The 19,336-nt window shown below is 43.4% G+C and overlaps 1 protein-coding gene across 3 annotated transcripts in view; it reads right to left on the bottom strand.

Moving 5' to 3' along the window:
- LOC306927151 (arf-GAP with coiled-coil, ANK repeat and PH domain-containing protein 2-like) overlaps positions 1–19,336 on the bottom strand; it is a 97,021-nt gene that overhangs the window by 29,242 nt on the left and 48,443 nt on the right. For all 3 annotated transcript variants that reach the window (XM_079506827.1, XM_079506828.1, XM_079506829.1), the window contains exons 7-9: positions 17,518–17,562; positions 17,290–17,385; positions 5,276–5,350 (exon numbers count right to left, since the gene is read on the bottom strand). In XM_079506827.1, coding sequence (XP_079362953.1) covers positions 5,276–5,350; positions 17,290–17,385; positions 17,518–17,562 — 216 coding nt within the window. The remainder of the gene's footprint in view (positions 1–5,275; positions 5,351–17,289; positions 17,386–17,517; positions 17,563–19,336) is intronic.

The raw sequence follows: 19,336 nt of genomic DNA, 5'->3' as shown, positions 1-19,336 counted from the left end.
CACACACACACACACACACACACACACACACACACACACACACACACACACACACACACACACACACACACACACACACACACACACACACACACACGTAATGTATAAAGAGCACACTTTACTTATGCAGACATACCCAATTTTCCCATGCAGAAACCCACACAGCCAATACACCCAAGCGTAAACAAACACACCGCTGTGTCCGCTGTGCAGAGTGCACACACACACACGCGTGCACACACACACACACACACACACACACAGAACACACACGCGGTCCCTGGGCCACTTACCAGGTACCATACATAGTGGAAGCGACTGAAAATCCTCATCCTCATCGTGCATGCATACGTGCGCGCGTTAGCCGTGATCCTTAGCTACCTCCACCTGTCGCCTACCGTAGTAGCATCTCACTGACAGCCGCTGTCACACTGAGATAGCCGGCTCTCCTAAACATCCTTCACCTCCTCCTCTGTCTGTGCGTGTGTTCTGTTCGGGTGTGTGTGTGAGTGCGTGCTTGTCATTAACTCTCGTCACACGTGCCGCCTCATCGGCCCCTCCTCTCTCTCTCTCCGATGAGGTATGTACCAGCTCTAAATGAAGGTCACCGATGTGTGTGTGTGTGTGCGCGCGTGTTTGTGTGTGTGTGAGTTGTGTTTTTGTATCTTGTGTTGGCACTGGATACAGTAGGCCAGTGTGCAATAACTGTGCATGTGTGTATTGTAATGCATCGGAGGAGGTACGGTGTGTGTGTGTGTGTGTGTGTGTCTGTGTGTGTTCGCTTGGCTAGCTGCTGCGCTGAGGTTTAAGTAACCAAGCGAGCCGAGCGGAGGAGCGTGGGCATCAAACATTTATAGCAGCTCTGTTTAAGAAGCACACACACTCAACCCTCTCCTCTCTTGAAATAGGGCACTGTTCAGCAGACTGTAACCACGCTGACACAATGTGACACACGCAGTTTCCCCCACTATGGACCAAAAGGGACTCCATTTAAACGCTATACATCATAATGACAGGATTTATGTAAAAGCTACTGAATCGTTCTAGTTTTATCCTGCAGAAAAGCCCCTCTTCAAGTGACAAACTGTCCCTTGAGGAGCCACTCTGACACCACTAAGGCCAGGCCTTAAGACCTCTGCTTGTTACGCCGCCCGCTGAATAATTCACACATGCAGACACAAGGGCATACTAAACCCAACCTTAGGACCTCCGCGCGTGGAGCGAAGGTTCTCTCAATGGAGGAGGGGCATCCGGGTGGCCGACGACGACCGCAGAAGCCCGCGTTCGATTTCCTGGCGGCACCGCCGCCTCCAGCTCGGGCCGAGCACAACACGCCAACTAATACAACGGACTGTGTTCGCAATAGTGACCAACGCACGCTAATCGTTGTGGTATCACAAATGTGAATGTTTAGCTCGCAGGGAGTTTTGATAAAAACATTGTCATTTCACAAAGATCTAGCTACAGTATAGGTGCCGTCTTGGGACTGAACATCCCTACACACAACCATTCTGTGCACAGCTAAATCTGGCATGTTTAACCCATTTTGGTGTTTCAAGCATTATGTTATACTTTAGCTATTGTAGGTCTGCTATTTTTGAAAAATCGTAAAAATGCGGCACAAATCTTTGAATAGGTATATATTCTATAGATTTAAAGCGGCCTGCTATCCCATCTTTGTTGTCCCGACTACTACAGACTTGTAGTCTGTAGACTTGTAGACTACAGACTTGTAGTCTGTAGTAGTCTACAGACTACAGACTTGTAGTCAGACGAAAGGTGCGATGAAGTTGCTGAATGAAGCTCTCTAAAGAGACGCCCCAGAGCTTGTCAACAATGTGTCACGTGTCCCGATGAAGCCTCCTTCCTGCTCAGCCAGCATGCCAAGGCCGGAATGTAAAAGGGCACAATATTTAACATGTTTACATGTTGTACTCACACTGTGTTGTTACATTGTGGTGAGAGTGAGACATTAAATAAATACATTTGCGTAGTTATTGTGCAAATAACTATCAATACTTTCCGGTGGCAAGTAAATCCACGTTAATCTGTTATCGATCCGTTTTTACATAGACAACATATCACTTCCTGCATCCACGGTGAGCATGCCATAACAGCAATGTCAATGTAAAGCATACGGTCTCATATCCATGAAACCACGAGCTGAATGGCATGAATGAACTCGGTCGCACAACATGTGTGAATATCAACATGCATGACGTCTCACTAACGCGCATGCGCACGCACGCACGCGCACACACGCACACACACACACACACACACAAATCACCTTCAGAGTGAATGTGGTAACATGCAGGGCGTGAGACACTGGTGTGTGCTGACGTACCAAAGTCTAGCCATGTCCGTCTGTCTCCCAAGTCCCAACACAATAAACATGTATATGTGACTGAGTGAGACAGACACACACACACACACACATAGGGAACAGAAGAAGGGAATGCAATAGAAGGGAATGCAAAGCTTACCTGCAGAGCAGCCTGGAAAGAATAGAGGAAGAAGAGAAAGAGAAAGAGGAAAAGAAGAGGAGAGTCTTGGTTAGGACTGCTGGTATACAAACAGCAAACAGCATGAAAGAGACAGAGAGAGAGAGAGAGAGAGAGAGGAGGGGTAAGAGGGAGAGAAAGAGAGAGGGAGGGAGACAGTATAAAAATAGCATCAATGAAGATGGTGGGGTTGGAGTGGTGGGGGGTGAAGGACAGGAGGAAGTTGGCAGTGGTATTGGCACTGTGGGGAGAAAGAAAGAGAGAGACGGAGAGAGATACAGCGAGAGAGAGAGAGAGAGAGAGATACAGAGAGAGAGAGAGAGAGAGAGAGAGATACAGAGAGAGAGATACAGAGAGAGAGAGAGAATGAGAGAGAAGAGAGAAGAGAAAACAGAGAGGGAGAGAGAACAGACAGAGTGGGGAGGGAGAGAAAGAAGAGAGAAAGAGCACAATGAGAAAGCACATATACTGTAGAGAGGAAAAGATGAGCAGAAACAGAAAATGATTGAGAGATCTCAGAAAAGCAACCGCTGGGGAACAAGCGCGCGCACGCACGCACGCACGCACGCACGCACGCACGCACGCACGCACGCACACACACACGCACACACACGAGAGGCAGATGTTGTCATAATGACAACATTCATACCTTTCCTTATAGAGACAGTAGAGGGGACAGGACAGGAGGTCTGATGACCACACACAGCATCTCAACTCTTTTAATAGACGGTGTCGATAGATATTTCAGGGACACCAACCCCCACCCATAGCAGAGATACATAACACCATGCGACTGTGTGTGAAGTCCCCTGGATAAAGAATGTACGTCAAACACTATACGTTGGCTGCCAGCTTTCGCTGTCATGTCGACAATCTGTTACTGTATGTCCATCCCCATTATATTTCAATCTATTCCACTCTGTCTTCATTATCCTATCTTATCCCGTCCTATTCTAGCCTGGAAACAAATCTGCCACAGGAAAAAATATTGGTCTGCCACTCCTCAGTTTGAATGACATTTCTCTTACCCCAGAGTTATGGGTGACAAATCAGAGCCCACTATTCAAAGTGAGAGTTTGTTTTTGCTGTGACATTGGAATTTGTTTGAAACCGCCCCTAGGACTATCTATCTGTCTACTGTACTGTTATTTCATTCTGTTATGTAATGTAGGACACTCTTTACTGCTTTGTCCTAGAATATTATATCCTAAATACTATCCCTACATGCACTTCCTGGAAATGTGAATGACTCTGGTCCAGCTGGTGACGAGTGCCAACCAATACCGTGGTGTTTGGATTCAAGGCCAGAGTCAACGACGGGAACCAATGAAACTCATCCGTTTTGTTTTGAGAGTCAAACAGCTGAGCTTCTGTCAGTGCTCAATAATGCACGGTGTGCACGTGGGCCGAGATCACATCCTCAGAGATCAGCTGAGAGGTGAGCACTGCTGTGACTGGAGCCGTTAGGATCAATGGATCAATGAGAATCAATACTCTTGTCAATGAACTTCCCCCAGGGCGCTCATTACTGAAATCTGAGTGATCAATGACATACTGTAGTTTGAGATTTCATTGACAATCGCACAATTCATACTACTACAAAAAACTAAAACAGATGAATCTGTCTATCAAACTTATGTTATTGTCTTGCACAGAGACAGTTGGATGTGGGAGAGAGAGACAGGGGTGTGTTGTGTATACTTACATTTAGTTTGACTCGGTTCCACAGATAAACATTGTGAAAACAGCCGAACTACAAGCTCACAGTCACAGCACCTCGCACTGTGAGGCGTTGCAAGCTCCTCAAGCAGAGAAGGGGGGGAGACAATTTTGGCTGGTTGAAGACCAAGCGTGCTGCTGCATTCTGGATCAATTGGAGAGGCGGGAGGCCAGTAAGGAGAGAGTTACAATAGTCAAGTTTTGATCTGACTGACATGTCTGGAAAGGAGCTGGGCTGACTCCTTACGTCCTCTAGAGACAGGGGTGTGTATACAGACTATACCATAAGCGGGGTGCTGGCTGTGGGGTTAAGTCCTGCTAAATCTCTGTAGAGTGGCACAGCTCTACTTTTATTGGGAACAGGCTTGAGTGCAATATGAAGAGGCTTTGTGACCAAGGGCAAGGGATCTACTGGACCGAGAGCTTCTACAGCCTGGATTACCATGACATCTGCAGGCCATGTTCAGCAAGTGTGTTCGTTCAGCAAGTGTGTGTGTGTGTGTGTGTGTGTGTGCGCGTGCGTGCGCATGTGAATAAGCAGCATAGAGAGGCTTTCTGGTGATCAGAAGGTCAGCGGTTTGCGTCCCGGCCCCGGTCTATTCTGACAAAGTGTCCAAGGGTAAGACTTTACCCCCTAACTGTGCCCCTCCCGCATCGCCCATCAGAAGCACCATCTGAGCAGCCGTCATGCTGGGTGGAAGCTAAAAAACGAATTGCCAAAGCAAATGAGGTAATACAATCAAATGAAACCAAACCAAATCAAGTGTGTGTGTGCATGTGTGTGTGTGTGCACGCACTGCGCAGTAGGCAGAGAAAACCTTAAACTGTAATCAAAGTCATGGGATGTTGAGGACACAACACTGAGACACCTTTTCCACCGGTTGGTTCCCAATGGACCGGTTCTTAGTCCATGAGCCAGAGCTCCTAATTAACGTTCTGGCTCATGGACTAAGAACCAAAAAGAACTGAACCGGGTGGAAAAGGGGTCTAAGTGGTGCGTGTGTGTGCGCGCGCGTGCGCGCGCGCGCGCGCGCGCACGCGCACGCACGTACCTTTTGCTGTATGGTGGAGTGTTTCTGTTCCATGTCTCTCTTCTCTTTGGCAGCGTCCACCACCAGCTGGTCCAACTGCAACACACACACACACACACACACACACACACACACACACACACACACACTGGATGCTTACTCTCTGCATGTTCACACTGTGTTAACAGATTTCTTGGTTTCGTGTCTTTCATCCCACACTTCCACACTCTGTCCTCATCCCTTATGCTGCCACTTTAAGTTAAGACCACTCATGACATCATTACAAAATGAGACATCGTTACATAACTTGTCAGACACTGATGCTGAAGAAAGCCTGAATAGAAATGAAGAAAGGAGATGAAGAGAGACAACACAGTTATAAAACCCATCTAAAGGATGTGGATCAAACACCCTGTGTGTGTGTGTGTGTGTGTGTGTGTGTGTGTGTGTGTGTGTGTGTGTGTGTGTGTGTGTGCATGTGTGTGTGTGAAATTGTCCCACGTGATAAAGCAGGGACTTTATGGGCAAACTTTGTCACAATAATCTTTTTATTGCTAAAAATCAACATTTCATACTGATCAATTTGGCTGTCAGATACAGTATGTTGGCAGCGTTTCTATGACATACTGTAGAGAAACATGGCTTTATGTTACATTATGTGTGGGCTTGGATGTTCTCAACCTTTTCTGGATCAGGCTACACTTGAAAATATTGAAAGCGTTCATGATTCTACAAAATCAGTAATTCTCACACTTATGATTTATTTTCCCCCAGAAATAGCAGATGTACAAGCTTGCAGTGCTGCACAAGGTGACACGTTGTGGCTTTTATATCTGCTAGTTTTGAATAGCCAACGCAAAGAAATCTAAAATGATTTTGAGGTTTTATTTGGGTTAATACGGCAGCTGTGTTAAGTCGTAAGATGGGTACATTTGCAGAGTATGTTTATTTTATCATCATTAAAATCTTAGTGTTTTGGCAAATTATTTGGGGGTCAAATTCTCCTCAAGTCCCTCATGTTGAGAATCAAAGTGATTCAAACATTTTTGGTTTTCCCATTTTTCCGGGCCACCCTAGTGTTTTCCAATCTGGACATACAGTAGCAATGTGTTCTCCAGATGAACAGGAATGCATGAGCCATGTACTTCCAAATAGATTGTGCTACAGAAGCCTGATCATGTGTGAAATTGGATTGGGAGATGATGGATTCCCCTCTCTGTCACCAGTAACTGTCCTGTCTGCAAAAGAACACAAAGGTTCTTCGTCGGAGCTGATCCTAAATTGAGGGAGTCGAATGAAGTGAGCAGAGGTCATTAAGAGAGTGTGTGTGTGTTTGTGTGTGTGTGTGTGTGTGTGTGTCTGTGTGTGTGTGACTGTGTGTGTGTGTGCGCGCGCGCGTGCATGCGTGCGTGCGTTATTTGTGGGTGTTTGCCTTACTGCAGTGAAATTGTAGTCTGTGACTCTGATGTTTTTGCTGGTACAAAATGACCTAAATCAGCGTTTTCTTATAAAGGCTCCAATGCAGGCGGCTCTCTATCTACTTAAAGGTCACTGGAAGTTGGAGCTAATGAGGAGGAACACATTTACATGTATGTATGAACATGCACAGCGCGTGTTGTGTGTGTATGTGAATTGTGTGTGCGCGTGGGGGGAGGGCCGATGAAAACCTACTAATCTAGGGTACGGAAATAATAAGAGTTATAAACGTTGTAAGAGGTCGGAAGTGATGGGTAGTCCCACTTCTGAAGTGATGTGTAGTCCCAGGCCAGTACCACTGGCACTGTCTGTGACACTGTCATGTCACAGTGGAGTGGAGTAAAAGCATTTGGGGTCTTGCAGGCAACATGGATCAGCACTTTATTCAGCAAACAGCCATTCAAGAAAACGTGACTTTCTAGCTATAGTTACCGTACCATTTAATGCGAAGGCAATATGAAAACAGACTAACCCATGGAAATGAAACATCCAGGACTAATGTGCAAGGCCACACACCAATACCGTCTACTCTAAATCAAAGGGATCTTAACCAAGAAGGTTACACTATATGCACAGAGAACACACAAGACACTGTTTCCCAAACATTTGCTGGTCGCGGACCAATTTGTATGTCTCACAACTCGAGTAAAAATCCCATTTTCTTTTCCTACATTTAAAAAGGTACAGTATGTTACAAAATATGTTTTTAAATAAATTAAACAAAACAAAGAAATGTATATTTTAAAACAAACAAACAGGGAATCAGGGAAGCTGGAAGTACCCTCACTAAAAACGCCGGGACAACGCTCCACACGTCCCAAACTCTTCTCCCTTCTGGCCCAAAAACTGTGGAATGCACTTCCCGTTGCAATCAGAACTGCAGCATCACTCCCGATCTTCCGCCGTAGTCTGAAAACCCACTTTTTCAGACTCCATCATGGCCCATAGCACTTACCCTACCCCCCTTAGACAGCACTTCTTAGACTTATATAGCATTTGAAACAGACTTATAGCATGTCATGTAGACAGCACAATAAGTGCATTGTATGTAGTCATAGCACTTCATAGTATATATGTACAGCATAGTATAGCATATATGTATAGTTTATATGTATAGTGTCATTATATAGATATGTTCTAGTTATAGTTTATATGTATAGTGTAATTATATAGATATGTTCTAGTCACGTTCTTAGCTTACGCATGTTTCGCGATAAATGCATTTTACATATGTGATGTATTCCCATGCTTTTTGTTCTTGCTTAATGTAAGTCGCTCTGGATTAAGAGCGTCTGCTAAATGCCTAAATTGTAAATTGTAAATTGTAATCTAAGATATCTGTGAATAATACAAAAATAATAATTATGTAAATAGCTGATCTACAAGCTCGCAATGCAGCGCAAAGCGATGTGTTGTAGATCTGCTATTTTCACGGGGAATTTTCCATATATGTACTCTTTTTATGTTCTCCATGTACTCACCACAATATGTACCCTTGTATGCTTTATCTACTGTTCTCCCTTAGTTTGAACCACGATTGCTTCTCTGGGATTTTTTTGTCCAATGCTGTAGGTAACATACCTCTGTGTTTAATTGTAATATAGCCTTATGACCAGGCTATAGCCTAAGGCGCATTAGGACATGTATAGTGCCATGACAGTTATGTGTAATATTATGTTTCTTGCTATAGGGAACATGGCCATGTGCAGTTGAGCAGGCCTCTTGCCTGAAGATTCTAAGGCGCCTCATCAAAAAGCATTATTGTTTTAACTGCCCTATCAAGGTCACTGGAAGCGCTAGACACTGGAAGATAAGAGAGTTTCTCTCTCACTCTCCTCCCTATTCTACCCCTCCCATGTGGTATTTTGACCAATATAAACGTTTTTTTTTGTGTTTGTTCTTTATGCTACTTGCAACAGACTTCTGACTGCGTGCAACTTGCATCAGTGTGAGCACATACTTGTTGAATAAATCTACAAAAGGCAGCTTTTGCTTCAATTATTTTATTTCTCATCGTTTCTAGCACTTGTGTTAAAAATTGCCTTATCAGTCTCGACCCGAAAAGTTTGGGAACCACTGCTCTCAGAAATGCTACACACGGCCTGGGCCGTGGCTCAGCGGTCCAGGCACCTCGGCTGGCAGTTCCAGTCTGGCAGTGTGCCGCAGGTTCGACTCCCGATCCCGACGGACTTTACTGCATGTCACCCCCCCATCTCTCTCCCCATTTCCTGTCAGCCTACTGTCTGTCCCTCTATAAAAAAATAAAATAAAGGCGAAAGCCACAAACATTTAAAAAAAAAGAAATGACGCACTCAAATTCACCAAACGTCCTCAGCAACCCCAGAAACCATCTGGACAGCCGCATCAGAGCAGAAGACATGAGTCATTGGACATCATGGTCTTCACCCACTACACCCCAGAGGCGTATCTACAATATGGCGAGGGCAGGCGTCCGCCTGTCCAAATCCATTTCTGGCCTGGCCAAAATCCATACAATGAGAAAAAAAAGAGGACAAAAACAAGACATGAGAACTATTATTAGACAGCTGATTGGCCGTCGCGGTAGAGCGCAACCCTCAATCACCCATTGGAATGTAAATACAAGCCTGTCGTCTGGCAGGTAGGCCTATAACTCTTTGAAAACCTTTAGTGCTACGATTGTGTGCGGGGAGACGACAATGAACACATCTTGCCTGTCCAAAATATAATTCTTGCCTGCCCAAAATGTAATTCCTGGAAACGCCACTGCTACACCCCCAACACGGTATAAGTAACACTAACTTAGTGCTCTTTGACTGCTTCACACTGGGAGCCCAAATGTTGCACTGAACCATCAAGTCAGAAACCAAGAGGTTGAGAAACACTGCTTTACTATAGGGTGTTTTCCACTGAAATACCAGTACATTGCTGGATAAAAAAAGTTCAATTAACATAAATTGCTGGCGTGCCACATTGCCCTACTTAACCCATTTTGACCTGAGATCAGATTCTAAAAATGTCTTCTACATCCTGACAGTTTTCTGCAAAAGCTATGTTTTTATGTCAGTCGTTACGATTTTTCAAAAATAGCAGACCTATAAGCTCGTAGCGCGCCACTCGGTGGCGCGCTATGAGCTTGTAGATCTGCTATTTTTCAATAGCTAAAGCATAACATAATGCTTACACCAAATGGTTCCGGCCCAGAATGAGTTAAGGTTTTAAGCACCGTCATGTGCCTGTTCCCATGTTAGATGAATGTAACTCCAACAAGGAATCCATAAGCACGTGAGTCTAGGCATTTGGAGATGATAAAATATCCCTTTGCGAAGACCAGAAACAATAGATATCCATCTGTGAAATGATAGCAATACTTTAGTAAAAAGGGTGTGACTAAGTAATTTGGCAAGGCCACATTTTTGTTTTTAGATTGTACGTTTCTTATTTACTCCTGTGACCCGTATAGTATCTGGAAACTGTCTTGAACTTGACGGTGACAGTAATCTCTTTCTCAACATCACAATCACTGTTATTTCACATCAAGAGTAATACATAGGTTGGAGCCAAAACGTGCAAAGAACAGCCGCTGTCCAAATAACTGTGTTTGTGTGTGTGTGTGTGTCTGTGTGTGTGTGTCTGTGTGTCTGTGCGTGTGTGTGCGCGTGTGTGTGCGTGTGTGTGCATGTGTGTTTGTTGTGTGTGAACGGGAAGTGGGCGGGCAGTGCAGCACAGTGAGCAGACTGATAGCATCTGATGGGAAATGTTTTCTTTCCCCCTCGTCCCTCTTCCCCAACGACCAGCCTGATCCAGTCCTGTACCTCTCTATCTCTTACTATCTGTAGGTAGAACAGTGTGTGTGGTGTGTGTGTGTGTGTGTGTGTGTGTGTTTGAGTGCATGCGTGCGTGTCTAGGCCTCCTAGAATTCCAGTCAACAACAGATATATTGTGTAGTGACTCACCCTGCCTTTGACATCGTTATGTTCTTATCATCGCTATTCTCTGCTGATGATGTAAGCAGAGAGTGACCATCCACAGTTTAATGTATCTCTAAATCAGAAATTCTCAACCAGGCCCACTGGTTGAGAATTTGGGCTCCCAAATAATTGGCAAAACAATACAATTTTAATAACTAAATGTAGATATTCAAATATTATGTAAATAATACACTTTTTTTTTCTTTCTTTAAAACCTTGAAAATGAGTTTTCATTCCAATACAGATAAATAAGAATTTAAAGTGTACTGCCTTCGTCCCATTGATCCAGACCCCACAGTAGATTGATTAAAATACACACGCTCCTTCGGCCGTCGTGTTAAGTGGTCAGATGGGTGGGTTTTAAAGTGGGCCCTCATCCAGAAAAGGTCGAGTGATCACAGGAGACACCAAGCTACGACGGGTTCATTTGGTTCCATTTGTACACTCTCAGAGTTACATTGACATTACAATATAAATTGTGGGTCCCAGAGATAGAAATGTAATCAAATGGGGGTCCATAGACTAATGCATGTCAAACTGGGGGTCCCTGAAATAAAACAGGTTGATAATCACTGCTAGAGCCGTACAAATCTTATTTTACGGGGGTCCCTGGCATATCTCTTCAAATGGGGGGTCCGCGGGCTAATAAGTGTCAATTTGGGGGTCCTTGACATGAAAAAGTTTGGGGACCACTGGTCTAAAGCAAAAATAAGAAAACGTGAATGCTAATTGCCTTTTCTCTCTTTTAGTGTACACTGGAGTTCCATGCTGCTATTGTAAGTGTCGTGGTTAACAGGTAAGTCAGAGGCATCTGTACTAAACCTACAGTATTTGCATTCTGTCATATGACTGTGATGACATATTGTATGTTTTCATTGACTTCTATGTTTATGTTGGTATTTAAGTGCTGTGACCTGGGCGGGTGTCATGGAACCATGCACTCACTTGAATATTTTAATCTTCAGACAAAATCCATCCTTTTGGGAACAAGCAGCATGTTTGACATGAATCATAAAGTTACCATGGAAAGCACGATTAAAATAGCTGTCTTTTTTTCCTGGACACATGGTTCACAGTCACTGGACCTCATGATGCCAGACAGAAATGACTGTAATTCTCCATCATTTACAGTACCCCCACTATAGCTTTCTGGTTCATAGATCTGGTTGTGAACAAAGCTTTACTTGAAACAATTCAATTCAAATAGTTTGGTAGACAAGCGACCAAAGACTAAAAGAACACCTCATGCAACACTGCTCCTCTAATTCACAACACATTTTAGCAAGTGAAAAAAATCAAACCTTTTAACTTCAAGAGTTCAATCGCAGAATTTGCAGACTACATGGTCTTTTTACTACAGACTGAAATCTATAACACACAGAACACAGGTGTGTGGCTAATGGAGCGGTGTTTACGACCCACAAGCAATTGAAACATCTGCCTAGTATAGTTGCTAATGGTAATGTCCCAGCATGCACCCTGTTCCCAGGTCCACCTGTCTAGCGTTGTTACACAGACCTGTTGGCAGTTCCTCCACACCTCCCTGCATAGCTTCTCCACGCGCTTCAGCTTCATGACAGAGAAGAGACCAGGAATAATCCACTCTTTTACAGCTCCCTCTCTTTCCTTCAGTCTTTTGTCGGCTTCAGTCACACAGTCGTCTCTCTCGCGCGTCTTAGTTCCTCTTTTCCCCCGAGCCGTCTCTTCTGTCTTTCTCACAGGCTTCGCCGTCAAGGCTCGCTTAAAGCAGCGTCCTTACAAAACGCACTCCTCGATATACAAATAACTTAAATTGCCATCTACTGCATACCAGAAGCAATTACTCTTTCTGTGAACTTCAATCAATCCTCGATCAGCTGGAGGATAGATCACGCTCTGGCAGCCCTCAACTTCTTTCTATGAAGATGTGTTATCTAATGTGTCTTCTCATCCTTTCCAATACTATTTCTGTCTTGGTAAATTCCACCTCTGAGCAACATCCTGAAAAAACACTGGTTTTCTTGGTAAATCCCGACTCTAGAGCAGCACACAAAACCACCACAGGTCGGCTCTGCTGCTTTTTGAAGTATGTATGAATCAATCAATCAACCAATCTAAATCTCCTCTTAAGATCTGGTTTGTGAAGGGGATCCACTCTTCTCTCATCACACACTGTGTTCCTGTGTCCCTCGATCTTGTGATGGTTCCAGCGTCTCTGTGAAAGAAATGTCCACCCTCTGGAGTTCTTCTCCCAATTCCTCCTCAGACGTGTGGTGTTCTCTCTCTCATCTTATTCTCTTCTTCACTAAATAGATCTTATACTCTTCTTCCAGCCCCCCTTCCTCTAAATAGATCTTATACTCTTCGTCCAGCCCTTCTTCCTCTAAGTAGATCTTAAACTCTTCTTCCACTCTGTATAGCAGTCTACTCTACATGTAATCATCTGTGTCATGTCTTCTCAGAGCGCTGCGGTCTCTCAGCTGACAGCACTGTACTATAATGTATACTGTGCCGTGCTCCCTGTGAGTCCCACCACGGTGGGAACTCCCTTTTCCAGCCCTCTGAGTTCTTCCTCATTCCAGCCTCCTGCTGCGGGTCTGTGTGATAATAATCACCCTGCAGATGCTGCTTTGACCCTTGGCGAGGAAGAAACCCTGTTTACCACAGCAGTGTGTATCTACAGACGTGGATGAAGGCAGGCGCGCGCACGCACGCACACGCACACGCACGCGCGTTTGTGTACAAGTCCAAGAGGGTGGTCACTGGTCAGCGGTATGAAACAATGCGTCTAACCCGAGCCGAAACACGGTTGGCGAAGACTGTGCTTACATAGAACAGACATAGGAAAATATTCATGTATAACAGTGCACATTGGCATGTAAACACAAAAATATATTTTTTATGCAATGCTCAGAATAGCTTTGTGTCTGTTTATGATTCCGATGCAAGAACGGCCCGATTCCGGCGAGGCACCCCGCGTCCGAAACGGTTGATGACAGAGTTACCGTGTGGGGGTCCCTCTACTGTACCCTCCACTGTACTGTACTGTACTGTACTGGCACACCGGAAATCACCATATATACAGTTAATATGTGCGTGTGTTTGTGTTAGGTTGCGCACAGGTGGTGAAAAACAACCATGCTGTTTTCGTGCTCAGACGCACCCAGCCAGCCACCCACCCAGCCAGCCAGCCAGCCAGCCAGCCAGCCAGCCAGCCACCCACATAGTCACTTAAGGAAGTGGTTGCACCACTTAAAAAGAGCTACAAAAGAGAGAGTAACTCAGTAGATGTTTTTGCAAAGAACCTAATATCTGATAATGGGGGGGGGGGAAAGTCCCACTTCTGTGTTGCTTGCCTTTCACACAAATTGTTTAGAAACGTACTCGCTTTCCTTCCACAAACACCATTGTCAGGCCTCCAAAAGTCTGCAATTGTGTGATTGGAGAATTGTTCATGGACAATTGTGAATGTTGCTTTGAGAAGTTACAAAGACCACGGAGTCATGATGTCGTAAATGACGTGATTTGACTACTACCCTACTGTACTCACTTTAAAGTTAACCGTTAACAAACAGCAAGAATACACACACAAACACCCTGCTCTCACATTTTCTCATGGAAGAGAAAATGTGGAGACACACACCAAAAAACTAAATAGTTTGCTATAAATAGGCTGCTTTTGTGGTTATGTTTCACATATTATTATATTTTTCATCATTAAATCAGTGCGCCACTATTTTTTTCTCATATCAACTAGTGTCGTTTCCCTTTGATCATTGACATCCTACGTCAATAGTCTTCATCATGACAATTCAGCTGTATTGATTCTTTGATAACGAGGGACCTCAAAGTCATTAATAATAACTGATACACATCCCTACATTATATATCCTTTCATTAGAAGACAGGATACATTACAGTACATTTACTCAAGTATTGCACTTAAGTACAATTTTGAGGTATTTTTGACTTTTTCAACTTCTACTCCTCCACTACATCTGAGGAAAATACTGTATTTGTACTTTATAGTTTACTTTTTACTAAATACATTAACCACTTATGGTCTATATTATATTTCCGCTATTTTAATATAAGATTTTCTATAGAATTTCAACTTGTGACATTCTGCACACTACTGACTAATTTTACTTTTGGTACCTAAAAAACAGTTTTATTTTTATTTTTACTCTAGTACATTTTCAAAACAGGACATTTACAGTATATCTACCTTGCACTATTGATACTGTTACTTAAGGAAAAAATGTGGATAATTTTTCCACCACTGATTAAAGCCGAACAATTATTTTTCCGTTATGCTTAATGCACAATACTTCAATCATATACACGGTGGTCCAGTATGGATGATAAAGCAGCTGTTTTAATGAGTCTCCTGGTAAGGATGCCTTGTGATAATGATCGATTCTCATTATTGTGAAAGAGAATATTCTTCTTACTGCTCCTACTGCCATAGGCTGGGCTATTATTGTCCCTAGTGCAGCACCGCACGGCACGCCACACCATGTTAACTCATTAAAACCTGAAGCCAATGGTTCTCAAACTTTTTCATGTCAAGGACCCTAAAAAATATGTTTTTTGCCACCGACCCTCCATCTGAAAATATTTCGTTCCAGGGACCCCAGGAGGCAAGGATTGGAGTTAAAAAAAAATCTCTTTATAAAATATACATATTAAAAGATTTTAATAAACCATTTTTCACGATAAAAAAAATTGCAGATGCACAAGCTCATAGCACGGCACGAAGTGCTATTTTTAAATAGCCAAAGTATAAAATAATGGTTAAAGTAGTTGAAATCTGAAATGACACAAATGCTTTCCCAGTAAAGATGCCTTCTGATAATAATGATCATTCTGGCCTGGGCCATGGCTTAGTGGTCCAGGCACCTTGGCTGGTAATCCAGTCTGGCAGTGTGCCGCGGGTTCGACTCCCGATCCCGACGGCCTTTACTGCATGTCATCCCCCCATCTCTCTCCCCATTTCCTGTCAGCCTACTGTCTGTCCCTCCATAAAATATATAAAATAAAGGCGAAAAAATCTCATTGCAAAAGAGGATATTCTTACTGGTCCTACAGCCATATAGGCTGGGTTATTTTCCCTAGTGCAGAACCAAACACTCTCCACATGTCTATCTGTCCATAACACTTCCCCATTCACACGCTGCACTGTCACAAATAGGCACTGCCAGATTATCCTATTTAGCTGTGACTTAACACTTTTTATTTGTCTTTAATTGAACAGTGTTCAGCAGAGTCGGGCACTGAAGAGCGGAAGGAAAATATCTCACAGTTTGTCTTCTCAATTGCCCTCGGAAATTGGCAGGAGTAGCAGGAGAATGCACTTACAAGCCAGCACTGTGCCAGTGGCTGTCAACCCTTTTTTCTTCCAAATTTACATTGATCTAAAAAAAAGAATACCGGCTGTGAGAGTGTGAGTACAAAGAGACGGAAATAACTGGTGGCATCCAGGGAGTGTGAGCCAGAGTGTGTATGAAGACATTTAAAATGAGGATAAGGTTGACAAGTGTCTTGTCAACTATAACGCTGAACAGAGTGCGAGTTCATGTGTGAATGAGGGAGGCATGATGGCGTGAGAGAGTGTTTGAGTGTATAGTGAATCCCCATGTGTGCAAGTGACCATGGAGGACATGAGTGAGTGGATGGTTGAATATGTGAATGCATGTGAGGCTATGTATGTGTGCACACAATACATTTAAACAAGTGCATGTGTCCATAATCCAACAACTACTCTGCGGGTACAAAGACAAGCTGGCTACCTGTCAAAACAGCAAGTACAATTTTAACATCTGGATTGAAGGTTAGAATTTCAAAATCTTGGTCTGACTACTAATACAATACATGTGTGACAGTGACACTGGGATGGTTCCATTTCAGGTCGAGACCCAAAGAGATTAGACGTTTGTCCGGGACTCAAACTAGTGAAAATAGGCGATCTACAAGCGAGCAACGCATCGCAAATCTTAATTATAATAATGTTTTATTCATGGAATTGTTTGTTTGTTTGTTTTAAAATTCATAGAATTATTAGAATTTGTGTTATTAAAAATATATTCTTTAAATATAGGACATAAAAATGGGTCCATGGTAAAGTACAGTATATGTTAGGTTAGTGTACCTGTCCTCCTAGCTGCGTCATGAGGGGTTGTACATGTGTTGTATATGGTTAGAGGGGTTGTATATGGTTACCTGCCCTCCTAGCTGCTTCATGAGGGGTTGTACATGTGTTGTATATGGTTAGAGGGGTTGTATCTGGTTACCTGTCCTCCTAGCGGCTTCATGAGGGGTTGTACATGTGTTGTATATGGTTACCTGCCCTCCTAGCGGCTTCATGAGGGGTTGTACATGTGTTGTATATGGTTAGAGGGGTTGTATATGGTTACCTGTCCTCCTAGCTGCTTCATGAGGGGTCGTACATGTGTTGTATATGGTTAGAGGGGTTGTATATGGTTACCTGTCCTCCTAGCTGCTTCATGAGGGGTCGTACATGTGTTGTATATGGTTAGAGGGGTTGTATATGGTTACCTTCCCTCCTAGCTGCTTCATGAGGGGTTGTAGTATGTGTTGTATATGGTTAGAGGGGTTGTATATGGTTACCTGTCCTCCTAGCTGCTTCATGAGGGGTTGTAGTTCACTGAAGAGGTCGTAGCCTTGATGGAAGAAGGTCAAGTGGGCATACATGAAGGACAGCATCTGTGGTTGACAGAACGACACGTTGTGTTATTCCAAAACAAATATGGCCGCCGCCTTGACCACAGCTGCTCTTTTGGACGGACAATCGGACACGGAAGGGATGATAGAAAATTAGAAACACCGTATGTTTACCGATTTGAGGATTTCCGATCTTCTCTTGGATTGTAGCACGTTGATCTGGATGGGAGAGAGAGAGGGAGAGACATATTCAAGATTATTATTGTTTGATTGAAACCTTTAACTCAGGGGAATCCATTGAGACCAAGGTCTCTTTTTCAATGGCACCCTGTGTAGAAAAGGGAACATTTACAACAATGATTTTACATACTGTACATGACAGACAACAAGCTACATAGAGATATAATACAAAAACAAAATATATATATATATAATTATTACAAAAAGCAGGTGAATAAGCCTTCGTCCAGTATGAGGTCAGCTAAAAAACTTTTACAATTTGTTGTTTGCATCTTATACATGAGTACACAAGAGTCAAATCCATTGGCTTTGGTTCCTCAACATTGTAGCATCAATAATAAACAATAATAGTGAAATAATAAAGAGTAGCAACACTAAATGTAAGGGGGACAAAAATGAACATATCATGTACACTGATCATAGCACACTTTGAGGTGCTACAGTATGTCCATGGTTCCTTCTTCTGACTGGTATCCGTTTGCACACTACGTGGTATGAAGACTTGAGAAGAGGAGAGACAGGGAGAGAGAAGGGTAACTGGAAGTCACGTTGAAAAGTCTGCATCTTGGTCATAGACTGGTAGGCACAAGTGATGCGAGAGACAAGAGAAGGTAAGCAGACAGGCGTGAAATGAACTGTAGTAAAGTCTGTCACAGCAAAACACTAGCCTTGTTTAGTCAGCAGGGGGAGCTACGGGTCCCCGTTTAGAGCCAGTCAGGCTGTTGGCAGCTTCTCTTTGTGCAAAAGAAATGCCAATATCTTTTTGTAAAACACTATGATATTTCCACTGTAATGATAATGTTTGTCATGTGTACTTTAAGTGCATGATCGCGTGGCTTTGTTTATGCAAATTCAACGGTTTGTGTGGGCACATGAGCATGCACGTGTGCCGTTTATAGAGCCGGAGGCTGGGCGTGACGGCGTGTGTGCACGTGTCTGTGACAGAAGTTTCTTCATTCTCTGCAGAGCTAATTAACATCACACACTTTGTGTCTGCACTGGGAGGTTCAGTTTAGTCTCAAAAGAAACACGAGTTTAACATGAACACACTGACTGACTGACTGACTGACTGACTGAGTGTGTGTATGTGTATGTGTATGTGTATGTGTGTGTGTGTGTGTGTGTGTGTGTGTGCGTGTGTAGATTTTGACAGGAATTTTTGATTTAGTTCAGTCATAGACTTTTGAATAAAATTCTACTGGATCTCTTCTCCACTAGTCCCTCCATATCATTTTAGTCTAGTTTGTATTTGTTGACGAAATTGTCAGTATATTTAGTCTTAGTTTTAGTCACCATAGCTTAGTTTTAGGTCGTTTTTATTTAGTTTAGTCGATGAAATCAACACTGCCATGTGACACACTGTACTTTCCCCTCTTTCATGATTTGACGCCATTTGATCTTTCATTATTTTTCCCAGTTTCTTCGTGGCTTGACCCAATGTGTCCATAAGGATGAAATAGAGCTCTGAATGAATAAATGGAAGAATGAATAGAAGGATGGATGAATAGGATGGATGGATGAATAGATGAATAGATGGATGGAAGAGTTTGGCTGCTCTTGCCGGAGCCGACGGAAGCCAACTGTTTTGCCCGGCGGCCACAATGACTCGTGTACCCTAAAATTCAAAAGCCACTGTCACCGGTGTTTTGCCAACCAACTCGATTTTTGTGCAGCAGAACAGGATTGCCAAATTACGTTTGATCACGTGCCAAAGTGTCTGGCAGGCGGCGCAGAAAAAACCTAACCAGAAAGC

Source organism: Electrona antarctica (genome assembly GCF_951216825.1).
Source record: "Electrona antarctica genome assembly, chromosome: 7".
In the NCBI taxonomy this organism is placed as follows: Eukaryota; Metazoa; Chordata; class Actinopteri; order Myctophiformes; family Myctophidae; genus Electrona; species Electrona antarctica.
Note: the sequence above shows the minus strand (reverse complement) of the source record. Positions and strands in the feature narration are given on the sequence as shown.